A 19,368-nucleotide genomic window follows, 5' to 3' on the forward strand; every position below is an offset into this window, starting at 1 on the left:
ACAGATAAGGAAACTGAGGTTACAAAAGTTTAAGTGGCCTGCTTAAGATCACCCAGGTTTTAAGAGCAGAGTTATTGATGGATCTCTGTCTCCAAATGGAACCTGGTCTTTGAAACATGTTCAGCCATAGCAACTCTTGAAGACCTGCCACAAAGTCTTTTAGAAGGATTGTGACCTGCACCTAAGTATCTTTGAAATACATTGTTAAGAATTATTCTTTATCACAATGAGTAGAGAGGAGTCAGGCTAAATAGAAATATTGTGAGATTTAAGAAATCTAGTCTTAAGACCGCTTTCGGTTCTGTGTTTAATGATCTGGCAAGATTACAAGTGGTATTGACATTGTTCCATACTAATGAAATTCATAATTCCAACCTTTGTTTAAGGTTGAATCATTTAGGCTTGGAGCAAATTTTTCAATCTTTGTAAAGCAGCTTTTCCTCATCTCAGAATGATGGGTGCCATGGTGCATTTGACACAGATATTGTGAATTAATTAGTTAATGATTATAAAGTGCTGTTAAAGATGAAAGAATTTAACTAAAATTTTTTACCTGGCCATTAAGTCTCTCGGATAATTATACTTTTTCATTCTTCTTTTGGGATGTTATCAGGAAAGTTAAGTTTATTTTTACTTGTTCTCCCAGATTTTTTACTTTCCACCTTAGACCTGGGGTACATACATTATAGAAACAACGTATAGAAGAGGACCAAATTTGAGCCAGGTAGCTTCCTACAATCATATGGAGGTTTTTTTGTTTGTTTGGTGAGCCACTTTAGAGTCTTTGAATGATTGTAAAACTTTTCTCCTAGAAGATTTAGTCATCCTTATTTGTACCATTTCTAGCCACAATTTTAAGTGATTTTTTTCTTTTCTAGAACTTTACTTCCATGGTGATTTCTCAGATGCAACAGGGTGTTTTCTGGGGAGAGAAGAGTCACCAGGCTCACTTACTGTAATCATATTTAAATGAATTCTCATTTGCATGTGGATACTAAGTCTTCAAAAAACAAACAAAAAGCTCCACTAAATTCACACTGGCAGCCAAAATTTAGAGTCATAGTTTGGAACTCACTTTTTTTGGGTTGTGGGCATTGAAGATAAAATGTAGATGAATTTAGGTTCTTGGATTTTGAGCCAATTAAAATTTTTTTTAAAGGGATTAAATGCTAAAGCATCATTTTATAGTCATTATGAATAAGTATAATACTGTGTAAAACTGTTAGAATATACATGTGGGTTGTGTAATCTAGAGGCAGATTTTAGTACTTTTGGTCCGTGTCTTGTTTCAGTGTTTTAATATGTATCAAGAGAGTATGGGTAAGAGGTGGTTTTTTTTTTTTTTTTTTTTTGGTGGGGAGGGATAAAGGAAGTCAGGTCTGGTTCTATGTTAATCATAGTATTTTTTTTCTTTTGTAAAAAAATGCATTAGTAACCTGGAAGTTGAGACAAATAATTTTCATCTGGATGATAATTTACAGAGGTAGATGCCAGAGCATTTTCTAATGCCAGAGCAGAAATACTTCTTTCTCTTGAAAAATTATGGCTTTTGGTATCATTTTTTAAGAATGGTCATCTTTAAAATTTTAACCTCCTTTACAGCAGGTATCATATGATTTGTAGTTACAGCTCAAGGTGGAAGTATTTTTTTTTTTAGCTACTCATTCTAGGTAGACCTTTTCCACTGAGAAGTAGCCATAGTCTTTGCTATAGAAGTCCTAAACTTTCCAGTTACTTTTCATTCAACAGGCATTTATTAAGTGCCTACTGCATGCCAGGCACAGTGTTAAATTCTGAGACACAGAAATAAAAACCTCTTTGCCTCAAGGAAGTCACATTCAAATTGTGGCAGGGGAATGACAATGTGTGTGTAGAAAATCAAATACAAAATACCTGCAATGTAATTTTCCAGGGAGGCCCTGGTGCTGGGAGAATACAGATAGGCTTCCTGTAGCACTTATGTTGAGCTTTGAAAGAAGCCAGGGAGTCTGAGGCATGGGTGAGGAGAGATTGCATTTCAAGCATGTAGGAATAGCTTTGTGTGGATGCCTGAAGATGAGACATCGGATATTACTTTTTGGAGAACAATAAGCAGGCCAGTTTGGGTGAAAGAATAACATAAAATAAATCTGTAGAGGTAGACTGGAACTAGATTGTGAAAGATTCTTAAAAGCCAAACTACAGAGCTTGTATTTGAAACTAGAGGCAAGTGGGAGCCACTGAAGCTTTTTGTATTTTTTTTCTTTTTCTATGTGAACCTAAAGATGGTTTTTTAAAATGTTAATACAAAGACGACCAGGGAAGAAGATTGAACTTGTTACTTAAAATTTTGTTTAAAGAAATACAGATGAGAAATTTAATCAAATAGTAACAAAATTGCTCTTTGTGCCCCCCTTCTATACTTTTTTCTTTAGTGCATTTAAATTTTATTAAAGTGTTTTTTAAAAAAAATGCTTATCTACTAACTAACCCAACTCCTATCCCTATCCTGGTAGAAGCATTCCTTTGTAAGATTTATTGGTTGTTGCCTTTTGTTTCCGAAGAGGACCAAAATGACAATACCATGCTAGTCAAGTTTCAGTGTGTCCAACTGTGGCTGATCCGACCAGTACAAGCTCGGAATGTTCTACCACAAGTCAAATACAAATAGTCCATGTGAACATTTGGGGTGGATTCTTTAAATTTGGGCATCTTATGTTTCTTTTGAGCTATTTCAATTCTGCTTTGCTCATAGAGCATAGTACCTTCTCTGATGTGAGTACGCCATGCTGAGCAGTCCTGTGCCAGTGTCTCCCATGGTAAAGGAAATCAAATCAGCACGTTGAACATGTCTGAAAATGCATAACTAGTTCTGTAACTCTAGTCCGCCACATCTGTGCTAATGGGTAAATGGTAAATTTTATCATCAGTCTTTTGAAGATTTGAGGTGTCACAAAATTCTTTCCTATCATGTTGTGATCACTTAGTAAATTATTCTTCTGATTCTGACTCCCAGAGCTATTAAAAACAATTTTCTTTCAAATGAATGTCTTCTTTCTCTCCCACTTTCCCCCATCTCTCCATCTTCAATTGGAAAAGCAAGAAAAAGAAAACCTGGATTATAAACATAGATAGTCAAGTAAAATTCCCACATTGATTGTGTCCCCCAAAAGTCTCAATCTGTATTCTTGAGTTCATCACCTTCTCGGTAGTCTGCTTCATCAGGAATCTTCTGTGATGAGTGTCAGAGATGATCAGATTCTGTCAGAGTTGATTGTCTTTTACAGTAATGCTGTTGTGGCTATATAAATTGTTCTCCTGGTTCTGCTCATTGATTAGATGTCTAGTGGGTGGGATCTATGAGGTTTTAAATCTGGGTCATGAAAGGATGGATGGTAGTTTCCTCCACAGAAATAGGAAATTTTAAGAGTGAGCAGGAGTGGTTGAAAAGGAGGAGTGAATAAATTTTGTTTTTGGAATATCCAGTTGGAAATGCACTTGGTGATAGTGAGACAGACTGTCAGGAGAGACACTGAAGCTGCATGTATAAATCTGGTAGTTGTCTGCATAGAGGTTGTAGCTGAACCCAGGGGAGCTGATGAGAGCACTGGAAGAGTTTATAGGGAGAGAAGAGAGCCCAGGACACACCCATGGCATATAGGATGGGACTAGTATAATGAATGCTTCAACAATGGAGACTGAGGAGAGTCCAGACTAAAAGGAGGAGAATCGGGAGAGAGTAGTGTCACAAAAACCTAAAGCGGGGAGAATACTTAATGTAATGAAAGTCCTTTTTTGGGGGGCATTATTTTAAAATCAAAATGAATTATTTCTTATTAGTTGTGGGAAATTTTCAAGATATTAGAAATGAGTTCTCAAAATTTTTGTTTCCAAGACCTCTTTTACACTCTTAAAAATTAATGAACTCTATCAAAAAGCTTTTGTTTATGTGGGTTACATATACATATAGATAATATTTACTATAATGGATATTAAAATGTCTTAGTATCATTACAGAAACAATGTAACAGTTTTTACCTCACAGACATCCTTGAACATGTCTTGGTGGGCTCAATCCCTAGACCACACTGCGTTATCATACAGTGCTAAAACTTGTGTTGTAGGATGAGGAAATGGGGATAGCGTAATACTCATTCTCTTTCCCTCTTTTCCCTTTACCAACCCTGGTAAATTCACGGGGGGAGAGGGAAAGGGAGGAGAGAAAGAATGGGAATAATAACATGATGTGATATTTAGGTCCAGGCTGCTTCGTTAATCTATCAAATTCACTTTTTACCCCATTTACCAAAAAGCAGTGGCCATGCTAATTAGAATATTTTTAAAATTGTCTTTTATTTCACCAATAGCTTTTCCCCTTCCCCCAAATCATCTACTGGTATCCTTTGAGGGAAAGGATTGGAGATCTCTTCCAAAGAAGTCTCAGTCCGTTCATTGTAAAATGAGGATGTTGGGCTGAATCACTTGTATTTTCTCATGCAGCTCTAAAACCTATGTCCTATGTAGGGAGATGATTTGAATGGGATGGAAAGTTGTTTTGCTTTCAGTTTTTTTTTTCTTTAGAAGGAAAAAAGGCTTTGGCCTAGTTGCGGAAGGAAAATAAAAGAAGCTTCTATCATTCCCATCTCCACTAGGTTAGAAGTGCACTGAGTCCAAAAGCCCTGTCATTACCCTACCTGGAAGAAGCCTGCCTGGAGAGGCCTGAAGATTTGAGTGCTCTCTGTCCCAGCTTCCCTTCCTCCCAGACAGCTAGCTGACAAAGACTAGGAAGCTGACCTGTCAGCACTGACAACTTCAGAGACAGAGGGTGTTGTGTGTGTAAGGGGGTGGGGGAAGGGGAGGAATAGAATATTGATGGAAGATTTAACATAACTACAGATATGTTAATGAGTTAAAATATATCTTTGCCTTTGTCTCTCTTGCCTTAAGACCAAGCTTCTTTCATACTGTTAACAATCACCACTTATTTGAAGGGATAGCAATTGTTAGGGAGCCTTTTAGGGGGAAAAAAAGGTGTGTTTTTTGATCTGTAACTCTGGCAAAAGGTAAAGAGCTTTGAGCTTAGATTTAGAAGGCCAGAGTTTCATATTTTGACTCTTCCTAGGAAGGAAATAAGCAAGCATCTATTAAGTGCCTACTGTGTGCCAGACATTGTGCTAAGTGCTTCACAAATATTATTTCTTTAATTCTAACAACAATCCCAGGAGGTAGTTGCTGCTCTTATCCTCATTTTACAGTTGAGGAATCTGAGGCAGATAAAAAGTAAGTCGATCAATTAATCAGTGCGCATTTATTAAGAGCTTATTAAGTGTCAGCCACTCTGCTAAGCATTTGAGATACAAAAAGAAGCAAAAGATAGTCCCTGCCCTCAAGGAGTATGTGATCAAGAGAGAATGCCGATATATACCCGTTAAATGGGAAATAATTAAGCTGGTAGCCACGAGAATTTTTAATTGGGGTTTCTGAAGGCTTCTTTTAGAAAGTGGTACTTTAGTTGGGACTTAAGAAAAGCCAGTAGTTAAGTGATTTGCCTGGGGTCACACAGTAAATAAATAAGGTTCCGAGGCTGGATTTGAACTGGGGTCCTCCTGATTGCAGGCCCAGCATTCTACTTGCTGCACCACCTACCTGCCTCTAGTAATTACTATTACTAGTAATGTGACTGATAAAAGTAGGGATAATTCTTGTACTACCTACCTCTTGGGTTCCTTTTACAGAAGTTAGTTTGTATATCCTCCAGATTTTTTGAGAAATGTTGGCTGTTATTTTTTTGCTTCATTAGTGTCTTCAAGTGTTTCATTGTGGTCCAGAAGTTAACCATGCAAAGTAACAAATATTTTGGTGCCAGCAGCTGGAAAATCATTTATTAAATTGTATGAAATCGCAGTAAGCATTGAGCTCTCCATTGTTCCACGATGTGCTTACAGTGAAATCAGATTGCCCTATGTTATTATTAGCCTGTATTCTTTGCATTCTACTTGTTGTATGTCAGTCTTTTTCACCTTTTACTGTTTTTTCCAGAATGAGAAGTGACTATCCTTTGCTCAAAAGGTTGTGTGTGAAATAGGTGGAAGAGGGAGGGCTGCAAGAGAAGGTAGAAGTGATCCAGTCCAACAGCCTCATTTTACAATGAATAGACTGAGACTTCTTTGGAAGAGATCTCCAATCCTTTCCCTTGAAGGATACTAGTAGATGATTGGGGGAAGGGGAAAAGGTATTGGTGAAATAAAGGACAATTTAAAAAATATTCTAATTAACATGGCAACTGCTTTTTAGTAAATGGGGTGGAAAGTGAATTTGATAGATTAATGAAGCAGACTGGGGCCTAAATGATCACATTATCTTATTATTCCCCTTTTTTCTCTCCCCCCGTGAATTTACCAGGGTTGGTAAAGGGAAAAGAGGGAAAGAGCATGAGTATTACGCTATCCCCATTTCCTCATCCTATAACACAAGTTTTGGCACTGTATGACAATGCAGTGCTTCTCCAGGTGTGGTCTAGGGACTGATCCCAAGACACTCCATATTTGTATCTCTTGTCCCCATCTGGGCCTTTGCTGCTGCTAGGCATTCCTTCTATAGTTTCCTTATTGGCTCACTATGACGCTCCCCTTCCCCTTCCCCTCTCCACTGAGGACCTCTCATATTTTAGAGGAAAAAAATTGTGACCATTCACTGTGAACTCTCTTTTCTCCCCTTCCTCATTGCATATCACTCAGATGCTTTCCATCCACTATGCCATCAGTCTTTTTCTGCAGTGCATCTAAAAGGTCTCCTTTTGTTGTCCTTGTGTCCATCACATTCTGGTCGTTATTTTTCTGGATGCTGTTCTTACAGGTCTGTGCCATAGTTTTTATTAATCCTCTGTTCCTTTACTAAGCTTCCATCTTATATATCTTTTAAAAATCTTGGTTGGTCAGTGAGTTCCCTCTAATTCCTTCGTAGTCCCTTTATATATTTTCTTCTTTTCTTTGACATTATTTCTCTTTGTGTATTAAATATTTCATTCTTGAAAACTTCTGCTCCCTCTTGGGCTAACACCCCTCTGAGTTTTTTGGGACATGTAATTCAATTGTTCCACCGTCTGAACTCTTTGAAATTAACCGTCCCCAGATACAGGCTCCATGCCAGCCTATTGCCTCTGTTTTCCTTGTCAGTTCTCTTCCCAAGGTTCCTGTCATTTCTGTTTCAGCAACGAGGTCTTCCTTCTTGGTGAACATTAGATCCACGATAGCATTTCTCCTTGTTGCTTCTTCTGTTTTTTGAAGATTTAAATTATTAGCAAGTGTCAAGATGTAGCGGCTGCTCTGTTTTTGTGAGTCAGCTCTAAAAAATATTCAGGTAATTCAAATCTCTAGTCATTCTATTATGCTTGTGTGCCTAGTTTATGTTCTGTTTCCCCAACTTCTGTACAGTTGTTGTGCAGTCCCTTGACGATATCCTTCCTATTTCTTTCTTGTTTTGATCTTCACCAGAAACTTCTTGCTTTTTGCCTCTGGCTCCCAGATGTCCTTACATGTGAGTATGTCTTATTATTAATATTTGATACTATCCCCCTCTGCATACCTTTTCTCTCTTATTTTGGTCCTTTTGAATATTACAATTTTACAGAGCCATATTCTAGTCAAGGGTGCCATTCTACCCTTCCACCCAACACTGTCTTTAAATTTGTCTCCTGGTGTTAAAAGTTTCCAAGTTACCTTATTGACTATATTTGTGCATTTGTGTATACAACCTAAAGATATAGTTTTCATTGCTGGATTTTTTAATTCATTATATTCTTGGATTTTGATTCCTATATATTTTTTGATACATCTATTGCTATTCCCATTTCATAACTGCTAATCTCTGTAGTACATAGCTTGGTAGATGTGCATGAAAACTTTCTATCTTCTCTCTGATGGGTTTTATTTTTTACATCAGTCATTTCTGGAATTTCACATGCCTCAAAAAGCCATCCTTATTACAAAAACAGTCAAGCGAAACTAACACTGTGACTATATCTGGTGGCAATATATACCACAAATAATCTTCTACTTCTAGAGAAAAGGGAGCTATTTATTCATGTCTTCTCTGGGGCAGAATTAGTCATTACAAAATTCTCATCAGTGATTTACATTGTATTATTTTTGTTATTGTAATTGTTTCAGTTCTGCTTATTTAACTTTGTATTAATTCATACAGATCTTTCCATATTTCTCTTGAATTCCTTATTCATTTTTTCTTATGGCACAATAATATTCCATTCCATTCATAGAATAAATTTAGAACTAGAAGAGATCTTAGAAATCCAGTTTCATAATTTTACAGATGAAGGAACTGAAGACAAGGGAAGCTAAGTGATTCATATACCATAATTGTTCACCATTCCTCAACTGGTGTGTACCCATTTTTTTCTAGGTTTTTTTTTTTTTGGTTACCACTAAGACAGATCAATATAAATTTTTATCAGCTCTTGTTAGATGCAGACTATCCTTTGTCAAAAGTCCTATTGTTCCTTTCTTTTAAGCCATAACCTAGAAATCTAACATTCTTTGGATTATACCCTCTATTCCAAAGAAACTGAGGCCTGGAATTTAAGTTTCTTACCTAAAGTCCCACAAGCAAAAGACAGAAAAGATGGATTTAAAGTCCAGATCTGATGCTTTCTTGTGTTTCTCTCTGCTCATTTGTTTCGTGTTTAAATGGATCTTTCGGAATCAAAAGCCAGTGTATAGTTTCTTTATCTGTAAAATGAGGGGGTTGGACTTGATCTATATCAAGTTATAACATTCTTTGTTTCTATGATTGGGATATTGTAGCTTTTTTCAGTTGGTTAGCTTATTGCTACTATTTACCCTGATCTGTCCTATGGAAAATCCCTTGCAGTCTCTCTGAGTATGGATATGTACTGCAAAAGGATCCTTCCAACAAATGCGGAAGAGTTACCAAGGATATAGAGGAAGCATCATTGGTCAGGTATAGATTGAATTGAATTGAATATGAATTTGCCCCAGAGGTCTCTTCCAACTCTGACATTCTGTGATTTAATGTCCTAATGCTGTTTGGCTGGTCATAGTCATAAGATTGCTCCTGTTTACCTGGAGTTAACTGTCTCTGTGGTTGTTCACCTAATGTCATTGTATGAAGGGAATTGATGAGACAACGTATGCTTGCATTGCCGTGTCCGTAGGGAGGTGCATTTTAGGTTGACCCTCTGACTGTTTCAAACCTATCTGCCTTTTTTGTAACAGCAAACTTTAACATAGAACTACACATATGTCAACATGTAACTTCATTTTTAGGGTTATTTATTTATTTTAGGTTTTTTTTTTTTAAGGAACTTAAGCAAGAAACCAATATTTGAGCCATATCCTGTTATACTTTGCTTTCATAATTTTTATAATCTTTAAGTAAATTACTACAGTTTTTAAATGAGTTTCAACAAAGGGAAGCTCAAACTTTCCCATAAAACTGGTAGTAAAATTAAGAACAGATTTCAGAAGTGTTATACAAAATATACACATGCACACACACATACACACACAGCATTTTAGAATGTTTTTTTCCTAAAAGTGGTGATATCATACTCACTTAAGTAATAGGATTACTTTATATTGGTTTTGAGGAGGATACCTGTATTATAACTGGTCTTCAGGATATATTTATTACATTTGTGCTAATAAAGTAGTCAATAAACATTAAGTCACTTAATCCTGTTTGCCCGCCTCAATTTCCTTATCTGTAAAATGAGCTGGAGAAGGACGCGTCAAACCGCTCCAGAATCTTGGCCAAGAAAATCCTAAATGGAGCCACAAGGAGTCGGTCACAACTGAAACAGCTCAACAACAGCAACAAGAAGAAGCCGTTACTCTGGTAGACACGATGCTGAGTACTGGAAATACCAACATAGAGAGAGAAACAGGGCTTATCTTCTCATTCCATAAAATAATCCCGATCCTTTCCATATACCATTTAATCCCCAGTCTAGTTTAACTATAGGGCTATATAACTTGGGGTGTGATCCTGTTAAAATTTCATTAATCTACTTTAGCTCTTAAGAAATCTTTGCTCAGGAAAAAAACGACTGCGACTTTGGGTAAAGTTTATAGCAGCAGAATTTTATTGGATTAGAAGTTGAGAAGCCTGGTTGCCAGTCCTGGTTTACCTTGATCTTGTGAAGGGTTCTTCACATGATGTCTACTTCCTTCACTTCCACCATGCTTTGTATACTCATTTCAGGCACCCTAATTATGAGAAATCATATGGCTCATAACTGCTGAAATAAATTTCTGAGTTTCTTTGGACACATATGCTTATATCTCAAAGTTCCTGTTCAGAAATGTTTTTAAAAATCGCCCACCTCCCCCCCAGGATTATACTCAGTTTTGTAAGGTAGATTATTTTTGGTTGCAAGACTAATTCTTTTGCCTTTTGGAAAATTGTGTTCCAAGATCTCTTCTTTTATAGTTATAGCTATCAGATCTTGTGTGATCATGAATATAATTCCTTGGTGCTTGGATTGTTTCTTTCTAGGTGCTTGGAATATTTTCTCTTTGATGTGTGTGCTCTGGATTTTGGTTATGCTAGTCATAGACATTTTTCTTTTGGGATTCCCTTCTGTAGGTGATTGTAGGGGCCTCCCCCCCACCCCCCCCGCCATAGTTTTCAGGGAATCTAGTGTTTCTAAATTATTTCTTCTTCCTTAACCTATTTCCAGGTCAGTTGTTTTTTCTGTCAGATGATTTTCTTCTATTTTTTTTTTCAGTCTGCTGGTTTTGTTCTGTTATTTCTTGCTTTCTCATGGAGTCATTGATTTCTATTTGGTCTGGTCGTTTTCAGGGAGTCTGTTAATTGGTAAAGTTTATCACTTTCTCTTCAGAGTTGCTCATCTTTCCTCCAGAGCTTTTATTTCCCTTTTTGTTTGTTTCATTTCTTCTAGGTATTCTTATAGTCCTTGTAGAAAATCCATTTTTTTTCCTTTGAGTTTCTGTTTGCAATTGTTATGTAGTTATCCTTTACTTTTAAAGAAATCTCCTGGATTTAGAATCCTTTCTGTTACTGGTCACTGTTTTCTTTTTAAATTCATTCAGCTCTCCAGTTTTAGCTCCTGAGTTGGGACTTTATATCATATTTTTTATATCTAGGCTTCTTCCCCGGGCTGGGGGTGGGGAGGGGTTGATGATGATCAGCCTTGCTTACTCTTATCTTGGGTCCTCTAGGTTCTTGTACCTCCCAGAGTTAGGCACCCCCTTGATCTCTGGAATTTATATTGTTGCATCTTTTAGGGTCCTTGCTGGTGTTTTAGGACCCTCAGCAGCTCAGAACAGAGTGTCAGTAAGCATTTATTAAGTGTCTACTAGGTGCCAATCACTGTGCTTAACCATTGGAGCCCACTTCACTTTTTTTTTTTTTTTTTTACATCTTTGTGATTGTAGTTTTGATGAAGCAAAAAGAATACTTGATTTGTAAACATCCACTCTAAAACAGGGGTGATGAGCTAGCTTTGATCTCTAAGGTCCCTTTTATAGCCCCTATAATCCTATAATTATTAAGAATCTTTCCTTTGTGTTGAGTTGAAATATGCTTTCTCTTAACTTCTGCAGCCATTTATCCTAATTATGCCCTTTGGAGCCACATAGAACAAACCCGGTCACTCTTCCCAGTTTTTCTGATAAGAGAACTGCTGTTGTAACACCTTCTGGGATGTTCCTCCAGTGCGTACTCATATTTGTGGGCTACTGTTAGTCTCAGACTCTAAGGGTCAGCCTGTGGGGAGTACTTCTGTTACTACTGCTTTGTACTTCTAATTAACAATCACCCAATTAGGTTCAGCTCTTATCAGGGGCATATACTCCTCCGTAAATGTAGGGTGTATTCTCTCACACATACATACATATAGCGTCTGTGGGAATAGTGGAATCAAACTCAGAAGTACAACGGAAGTGAGACACACTCAAAACACTTGTTACTACAGGCCCTCAAAGTCTCCTGTCTCCTGGTAGAGATCTGCTTCCTCTCCTGCTCCCCGACCTGGTTTCCAAGAGTTCTCTTCACACTTTCCTAGAGCTGCTTATTCTCTTAGATGACTTTCTCTGTTTCTGTCTCCAGTGTGTGTCTCTACTCCCTGATAAAATATTTTCTTTTGGTCCAGTAGCACCCTTTCTAAGCCACACCAGGGATGGAGGAGAGAGAAATTCTCTCCCTTCCCCTCCCCCTCTTCCCGTGCCTCAGGCCTTAGTGATTTAAAGCCCCCAGAACTAATTTATTTTCTCAGCCAATTGTGTTGTTCCCTTCTTGACTCAGTGAAGTGTTGACACCTGGCAGAGGGATCTGGGTAAAGCTGCATCTCTCCTGTCACTCTAACACCTCATTAATACATTGTGATTTCATTCTGTGCCTTCTCTGACTATGTCAACTGAGATGGGAGGTGGAATACCTTTCTTTACACTGTCATAGGTTCAGGTTAAACACTTCCAATTCTCAATATGTTTTGGTGTAAAGTACACTGGATTTATAATCAGAGGATCTGGGATATAATCTTAACTGTTACTTAATTATTATGACAGTCTCATAATGTGCCTGAGAGCCTTGATTTCATAATTTATAAAATAGGGTAATACCTGAACAGCCTGCCTCACAGAGCTATTGTGAAGATCAAATGAGATAATGAATATGAAGTGTATAAACTTATGCTGTCACTTGTATTTTTTATTAATTATTATTGGTATAGTTTTGAATTTGACCCTTAAAGTTGTTTCCATATTGGAAAGTTGCATTTTAGGCATTGTTGATAATTCCCTGTTTGTATTTGCCTTGCTTTAAAAAAAAAAAAACCCAACATAAAAAACAAATGAATTCCAATTTTTTTGCTTTACAAAATTAAGTATCTCATTTTATTATAAAACGAACTCCTTTAGTCCATTGAAATGTTGTTTTATAGATCCTTAACACATTTATAAGGACAAAAGAAGAGAAAACTACAACTAAAGCTTAGGAGCCACTGCTAATTGAAGATAACTGAAATGATGACAAAGCACCATTGGAATTATAATTGTCATTGAAGAAAAAAATTTTATAGAATCATAAAATATTAGAGTTGAGAGGAACCTCAGAGATAGTTTAGTTCAACTCCTTGGTTTTATTGATGAGAAACCTGAGGTTCAGTGAGATAAAGGGATTACTCAAAATCACCACAACAATTTAGTTGCATATATTAGAATATGTATATACAATTCTGCTATAACATTTGTTTTGAAAATGTGAATTTGTTCCAAGGGCATGATATAGGCATGATATATTAAGGAACAGTTTGAGAATAATGTGAATTTTGCCTTGTACTTTTGGGTTTCATCATCACACTCTAGTGGTTGGGTATGCATGGCAGGGTGTGTGTGTGTGTGTCTGTGTGTCTTTGTGTGAATTTTGGGAAGAAGAGATGTCTGACTTCCACTGGGGGAAAAGTGCTGCAGCAAGCAGTTGTCCTCTTCCACCTAGGATGATGTGAGAGCTATCGGGGAAGTATAGTGTTAGGGAGAATGAGAGGTGGGGACCTTGAGAAGCAGGCACACAAGGGAAGGGAAGACAGGGAGATCCCCAACATATCCCTCAATACAGAACAGACTGATGATTACCTAGCCCCTTTGACCCCAGCCACCTGCCAAGGGAAAAGCCAGATGGAGATAGTTGTAGTGTGGTGCTTCAGTGGAAATGGGCATAGAACTTCATCCATGCAGGGGGAAGAATAGTCCCCTCGGTCACCTCACAAAAGATGCTCTGCCCAAGGTCTCCAGTTTCCAAGTCCTATGCTGATCCTGCCTATGCCCCTCAGGTTGATCCCATTCATGCCCTTCATAGGACAGAGACTAGTGTTGGTGACACCGATCCCACAGCTGTAGTGTTTTCCCCTGGGAGTGAGTTTGAGTGTTGTGCTCCCACTTCATTTTCCTCATGAGCCCTGTGGTTTTGATTACTTGATTTTGCATGGCACAGTGATTTTTACAAACAGATATTTTGTGTTATAGCAGAATTGCCTGTATGGTAATTCTGAGTCTAGTGTTCCGTTACCCTGCCTGCTTCTTGATTGAGTCTCAAAAATGTAAGTGATGTTAAACTTTATAGAAATCTGTCTGCTTCATAAATAGCTTAGGTAGTATTTGGGAAATTATAGTTTTAAAATTAATTTAAACCTTGAATTATCATCATTAGACTGTGGTACGCAGTGTATTGTTGGTTACTTAAAATACCTTGCTCCTGTTGCCTCATCCCACTTCCCAACCCTTACAATTTAGTCTTTCCAGTTCATGATGCTAATTTTTTTTTTGCAACTTAAATGCTTTATTTGAAGTTGGTTACTTCTTATCTCAACACTTGTTTCAAAGCATTAACATGTGATGATGAGGGTTGAAATAGATGAATTCTTCTAAGTTTTTTCTTTACATTCTCTGATGGAGAGGAGAGAAGATGTAGGTTGGTGCGTCTGAACGGTTACTATTATAGAAAGATTGCAGTCAGTCACATTAACGTAAACCACCTTTGCCTGCAAAAAATGAGATTAATAAAGAGTTGGTTAACACACATTATTTTTCCCTATACTTACTTTTTTGTGTATCTTTAGGTAATAGAAAAATTGTAACAGTGCTCCAAGGTTCTCTGGGCTAATACACCATTGTCATTGTCAGCAGCTCGTCAATCTGTATGTGCAAACCCGGCTATATTCACTCAGCTTACTCAGGGCTTCCGTTTCTTAGCTAATGGTTCAGTAATTTGAGAACAATGGTACAATAATGTGATTATCCATTCAAATAGTTATGATCCCTCTCTTTAATTTTCTTTTCTTTAATATGCCTATGAAGAGTACAGCTAGATAGTAGGCATAGATAGTAGTCTTAGTTTGGGTATCTTAGGTACCTTTAAGCTGTAAGGTTCTCTGACTTGAAATAGTGGTTTCCTTACCTTTTGTGGCTTTCTTAAGGAAGGGTGAATATAAGAAAGTGATTTTTAAAAATACACAGGTAGAAGTATTTCAGCATTTTAAAAAGCATTTGGTTTGCATCCTGATGGATATATTTTCTTTGTCACATCATATCAAGTAAGTTTAGGTAAGGATGAGTAATCTTGTCAGAACACACTATGGTTTAAAAAAAAACAATGTTTGGTTTGCTTTTTGTATCTGTTGAAACAACAAGATGTATAACTTATTGTTTCTGCTTCTTTTCAAGCTAAAATTTCAAGGCGCTCTCAGGAAAGAGAAAATCTTGGCATGCTGGTATGGTCACCTAATCAGAATCTATCAGAGGCAAAATGTAAGTTTTAGAAACAACTTTAATTTTCTACTTCTTTTATTTAATTATAGAACATATTAGTCCTTTTTCAACTGAAAATACTTATTTCTGTTGCATTTTTCTTTAATTATATGTATGCATATCTAATGAATTCATCTGTACGTATGTAGAATTTTTATACTGCTAGGCAGCCAGCCATCACAAAAAAGACGTCTTTAGTGATCTTCCAAGCACAAACCTTTGAAAATTTTGCACCATGAGCTTTCATAATCATCCATTTTTTTCAAAGTGCTGTAGCAGCTGACACAAAAATAACATTGCTGAGGCAGGATGAGAGGCTCAGGGAAGGGAGGGAACATTGCAATACGGTAACTAATCCAGCTGGGACTTTCAGGATATTTAAGGTGCCAAAATTTGAAAAACCTTGGAATGTAATAGGAAGAATTACAATGGCAAATGCATGTTGTAGAAAATGAGTTTTCTATTGCTAAGAATTCACAAACCAGAAAGGCAAGACTATTTAATTACAATGAACTATCTAAAGAATTGTAGTTTATTTGATTTATATATGGTTTTAAAATTGTATTTGTGTTCTAAGCTACTTTGTTTTTTTCCCCCTCTTTTGGTATTCCAGCTGTTAGTAATTTTTACTGCTTAGTGTAGCTTTTTAGTTTTCCTGGTCTCTTTCTACCCCGTTGCCCTTTCCCCTTCTCTACTCATCCCTAAACACATGCACACATATACAACACAAACTAACGTTAAAGATGAATTTCATGTCATTCTCAAAATCTTTGTTTTCTCCCAAGTTTAAAAAAGAAGTCTTTTTTTTCTTTGAATATTTTCTTTTTAAAATTTACATTTAATGTAAATTTACAATTACATTTTAAGTTTCAAGCTGTTTCTGTTCCCTGCCTCTCCCCAATAATAGAGAAGGCTACCATTTGCCATAAACATATAGATAACCGTACTATCCATACTTCTGTTTATCAGCTTTTTCTCTGGAGGTAGATAGCATCTCCATAGGTCCCTTGTAGTTGATTTGGATATTTATAATACTCAGAATAGTTTAGTTGTTCACAGTTATTCTTTGAACAATATTGCTGTTACTGTATACAACATTCTCTTGGTTCTGCTCACTTCACTCTTTATTATTTCATACAAGTCTTTCTAAAATCAACCTCCGATCATTTCTTATAGCAGAGTAGTGTCCCATTACAATCATATACAACTTGTTTAATCTTTCCCCAATTGATGGGCATCCCCTTAATTTCCAATTCTTTGTCACCAGAAAAGAACTGCTATAAATATTTTTATACATCGAGGTCCTTTTCTTTTTTACCTAATCACCTTGGGAAACAGACATACTAGTGTGTATTTGCTGGGTTAAAGGGTATATACAGATAGTTTTATAACTCTTTGGACGTAATTCCAGATTACTCTTCAATATGGTTAGATCAGTTTACAGTTCCCCCAACAGTGTATTAGTGTCCTAAGTTTTCCACATTCATCTGTAACACTTGTTGTTTTCCCTGTTTGTCATTTTAGCCAATCTGATAGGTGTGAGATATCTCAAAGTTGTTTTTAATTTTCATTTCTCTGATCAGTAATGATTTAGAACATTTTTTATGTGACTATAGTTTTGAAGAAATAATTTCTTTATCCAGGAACTGCTTGTTTATATTCTTTGACCATTTATCAATTGAGGAATGACTCATATTCTTCTAAATTTGACAAAGTTTTCTATCTGCTTGAGATAGGAGACCTTTATCTGAGAAATTGTCTATAAATGTTTTTCTCCTCATCTTCTTTGTTTCCTCCAATGTTAGCTACATTGGTTTTATTTGTACCAAAAAGAAAATTCTCTAAACCATGATAGGCATAGACTGTAGCAAATCATCAGGAGTGGCTATGTTGAGAAGATGGAATCTGTATCAAATCCAGTTTAAGTTAGTCATCTTATGCTCAGCTTTTTATCTATTCTAATCTTTTAACAATGCTTTTACCCTCATTATTATTTTACAAATTGGAGAAGCAGGGTGGTGAAGTGTCAGAATTTTCTCAGATTCAGAAACTCCTGGGTTCAAGTCTTCCATCCTGATTGATTCTTTTTTTAATCATTTTTATTTAATATTTTAGTTTTCAACATTGATTTCCACAAGATTTTGAGTTACAAATTGTTCGCCATTTCTACCCTCCCCCCCCATTTCAAGATGGCATATATTCTGATTGCCTCGTTCCCCAGTCAGCCCTCCCTTCTGTCACCCCACACTCCCCCCCCCCATCCCTTTCCCCTTACTTTCTTGTAGGGTGGGATAGATTTCTATGCCCCATTCCCTATACATCCTGTTTCCCAGCTGCATGCAAAAACATTTTTTTTTTTTAGCATCTGCTTTTAAAACTTTGAGTTTGAAATTCTCTCACCTCTTCCCACATACCCTCCCTAGGAAGGCAAGCAATTCAACATAGATCACACATGTATCATTATGTAAAACACTTCCACAATATTTGTGTTGTGAAAGGCTAACTGAATTTCCTTCCATCTTATCCTGTCCCTCTTTATTCAATTTTTTCCCTTGACTCTGTCCCCTTTTCAAAAGTGTTTGCTTTTGATCACCTCCTCCCCCTATCTGCCCTCCCTTCTGTCATCCCCACTTTTTTATCCCTTTGCCCTTACTTTCCTGTGGAGTAAGATACCCAGTTGAGTGTGTATGTTATTCTCTCCTCAAGTTGAATCTGATGAGAGCAAGATTCACTCATTCCCCTTCACCTGCCCCCTCTTCCCTTCCAACAGAACTGCTTTATCTTGCCACTTTTATGTGAGATAATTTACCTCATTCTATCTCTCCCTTTCTCCCTCTCTCAGTATATTCCTGTCTCACCCCTTAAATTTATTTTCTTAGATATCATCCCTTCATATTCAACTCATCCTGTGCGCTCTATATATATGTATATTCCCTTCAACTACCCTAATACTGAAACGGTCTCATGAATTACACATATCATCTTTCCATGTAGGAATGTAAACAAAACAGTTCAACTTTAGTAAGTCCCTTATGAATTCTCTTTCTTGTTTACCTTTTCATGCTTCTCTTGATTGTTGTATTTGAAAGTCAGACTTTCTATTCAGCTCTGGTCTTTTCATTGAGAAAGCTTAAAAGTCCTCTATTTTATTGAAAGTCCATATTTTGCCTTGGAGCATTATACTCAGTTTTGCTGGGTAGGTGATTCTTGGTTTTAATCCTAGCTCCTTTGACCTCCGGAATATCATATTCCAAGTCCTTTGATCCCTTGATGTAGAAGCTGCTAGATCTTGTGTTATCCTGATTGTTTCCACAGTATTCAAATTGTTTCTTTCTGGCTGCTTGCAGTATTCTCTCCTTGACCTGGAAACTCTGGAATTTGGTGACAATATTCCTAGGAGTTTTCTTTTTGGGATCTTTTTCAAGAGGCAATCAGTGGATTCTTTCAATTTCTATTTTACCCTCTGGTTCTAGAATATCAGGGCAGTTTTCCTTGATACTTTTTTGAAAGATAATATCTAGGCTCTTTTTTTGACCATGGCTTTCAGATAGTCCAATAATTTTTAAATGATCTCTCCTGGATCTATTCTCCAGGTCAGTGGTTTTTCCAGTGAGCTATTTCACATTGTCTTCCATTTTTTCATTCCTTTGTTTCTGTTTTATAATATCTTGATTTCTCATAAAGTCACTAGCTTCCACTTGCTCCAATCTGATTTTTAAGGTGGTATTTTCTTCAGTGGTCTTTTGGACCTCCCTTTCTATTTGGCTAATTCTGCCTTTCAAGACATTCTTCTCCTCATTTGCTTTTTGGAGCTCTTTTGCCGTTTGGTTTAGTCTATTCTTTAAGGCGTTATTTTCTTCAGTATTTTTTTTTGGTCTCCGTTAGCAAGTTGTTGACTTGTTTTTCATGGTTTTCTTGCATCACTCTCATTTCTCTTCCCAATTTTTCCTCTACTTCTCTTACTTGCTTTTCCAAATCCTTTTTGAGCGCTTCCTTGGCGTAAGCCCAATTCATATTTTTCTTGGAGGCTTTTGATATAGGCTCTTTGACTTTGTTGACTTCTTCTGGCTGTATATTTTGATCTTCT

General features: G+C 36.8%; 1 protein-coding gene across 1 annotated transcript in view; it reads left to right on the forward strand.

Moving 5' to 3' along the window:
• Positions 1-19,368, forward strand: part of RCOR1 (REST corepressor 1) — a 132,236-nt gene that overhangs the window by 59,881 nt on the left and 52,987 nt on the right. The window contains exon 3 of the mRNA XM_036750439.1: positions 15,198-15,281. Within this exon, the coding sequence (XP_036606334.1) occupies positions 15,198-15,281 (84 nt within the window). The remainder of the gene's footprint in view (positions 1-15,197; positions 15,282-19,368) is intronic.

The sequence above is a fragment of the Trichosurus vulpecula genome, chromosome 3 (genome assembly GCF_011100635.1).
Source record: "Trichosurus vulpecula isolate mTriVul1 chromosome 3, mTriVul1.pri, whole genome shotgun sequence".
NCBI lineage: Eukaryota > Metazoa > Chordata > Mammalia > Diprotodontia > Phalangeridae > Trichosurus > Trichosurus vulpecula.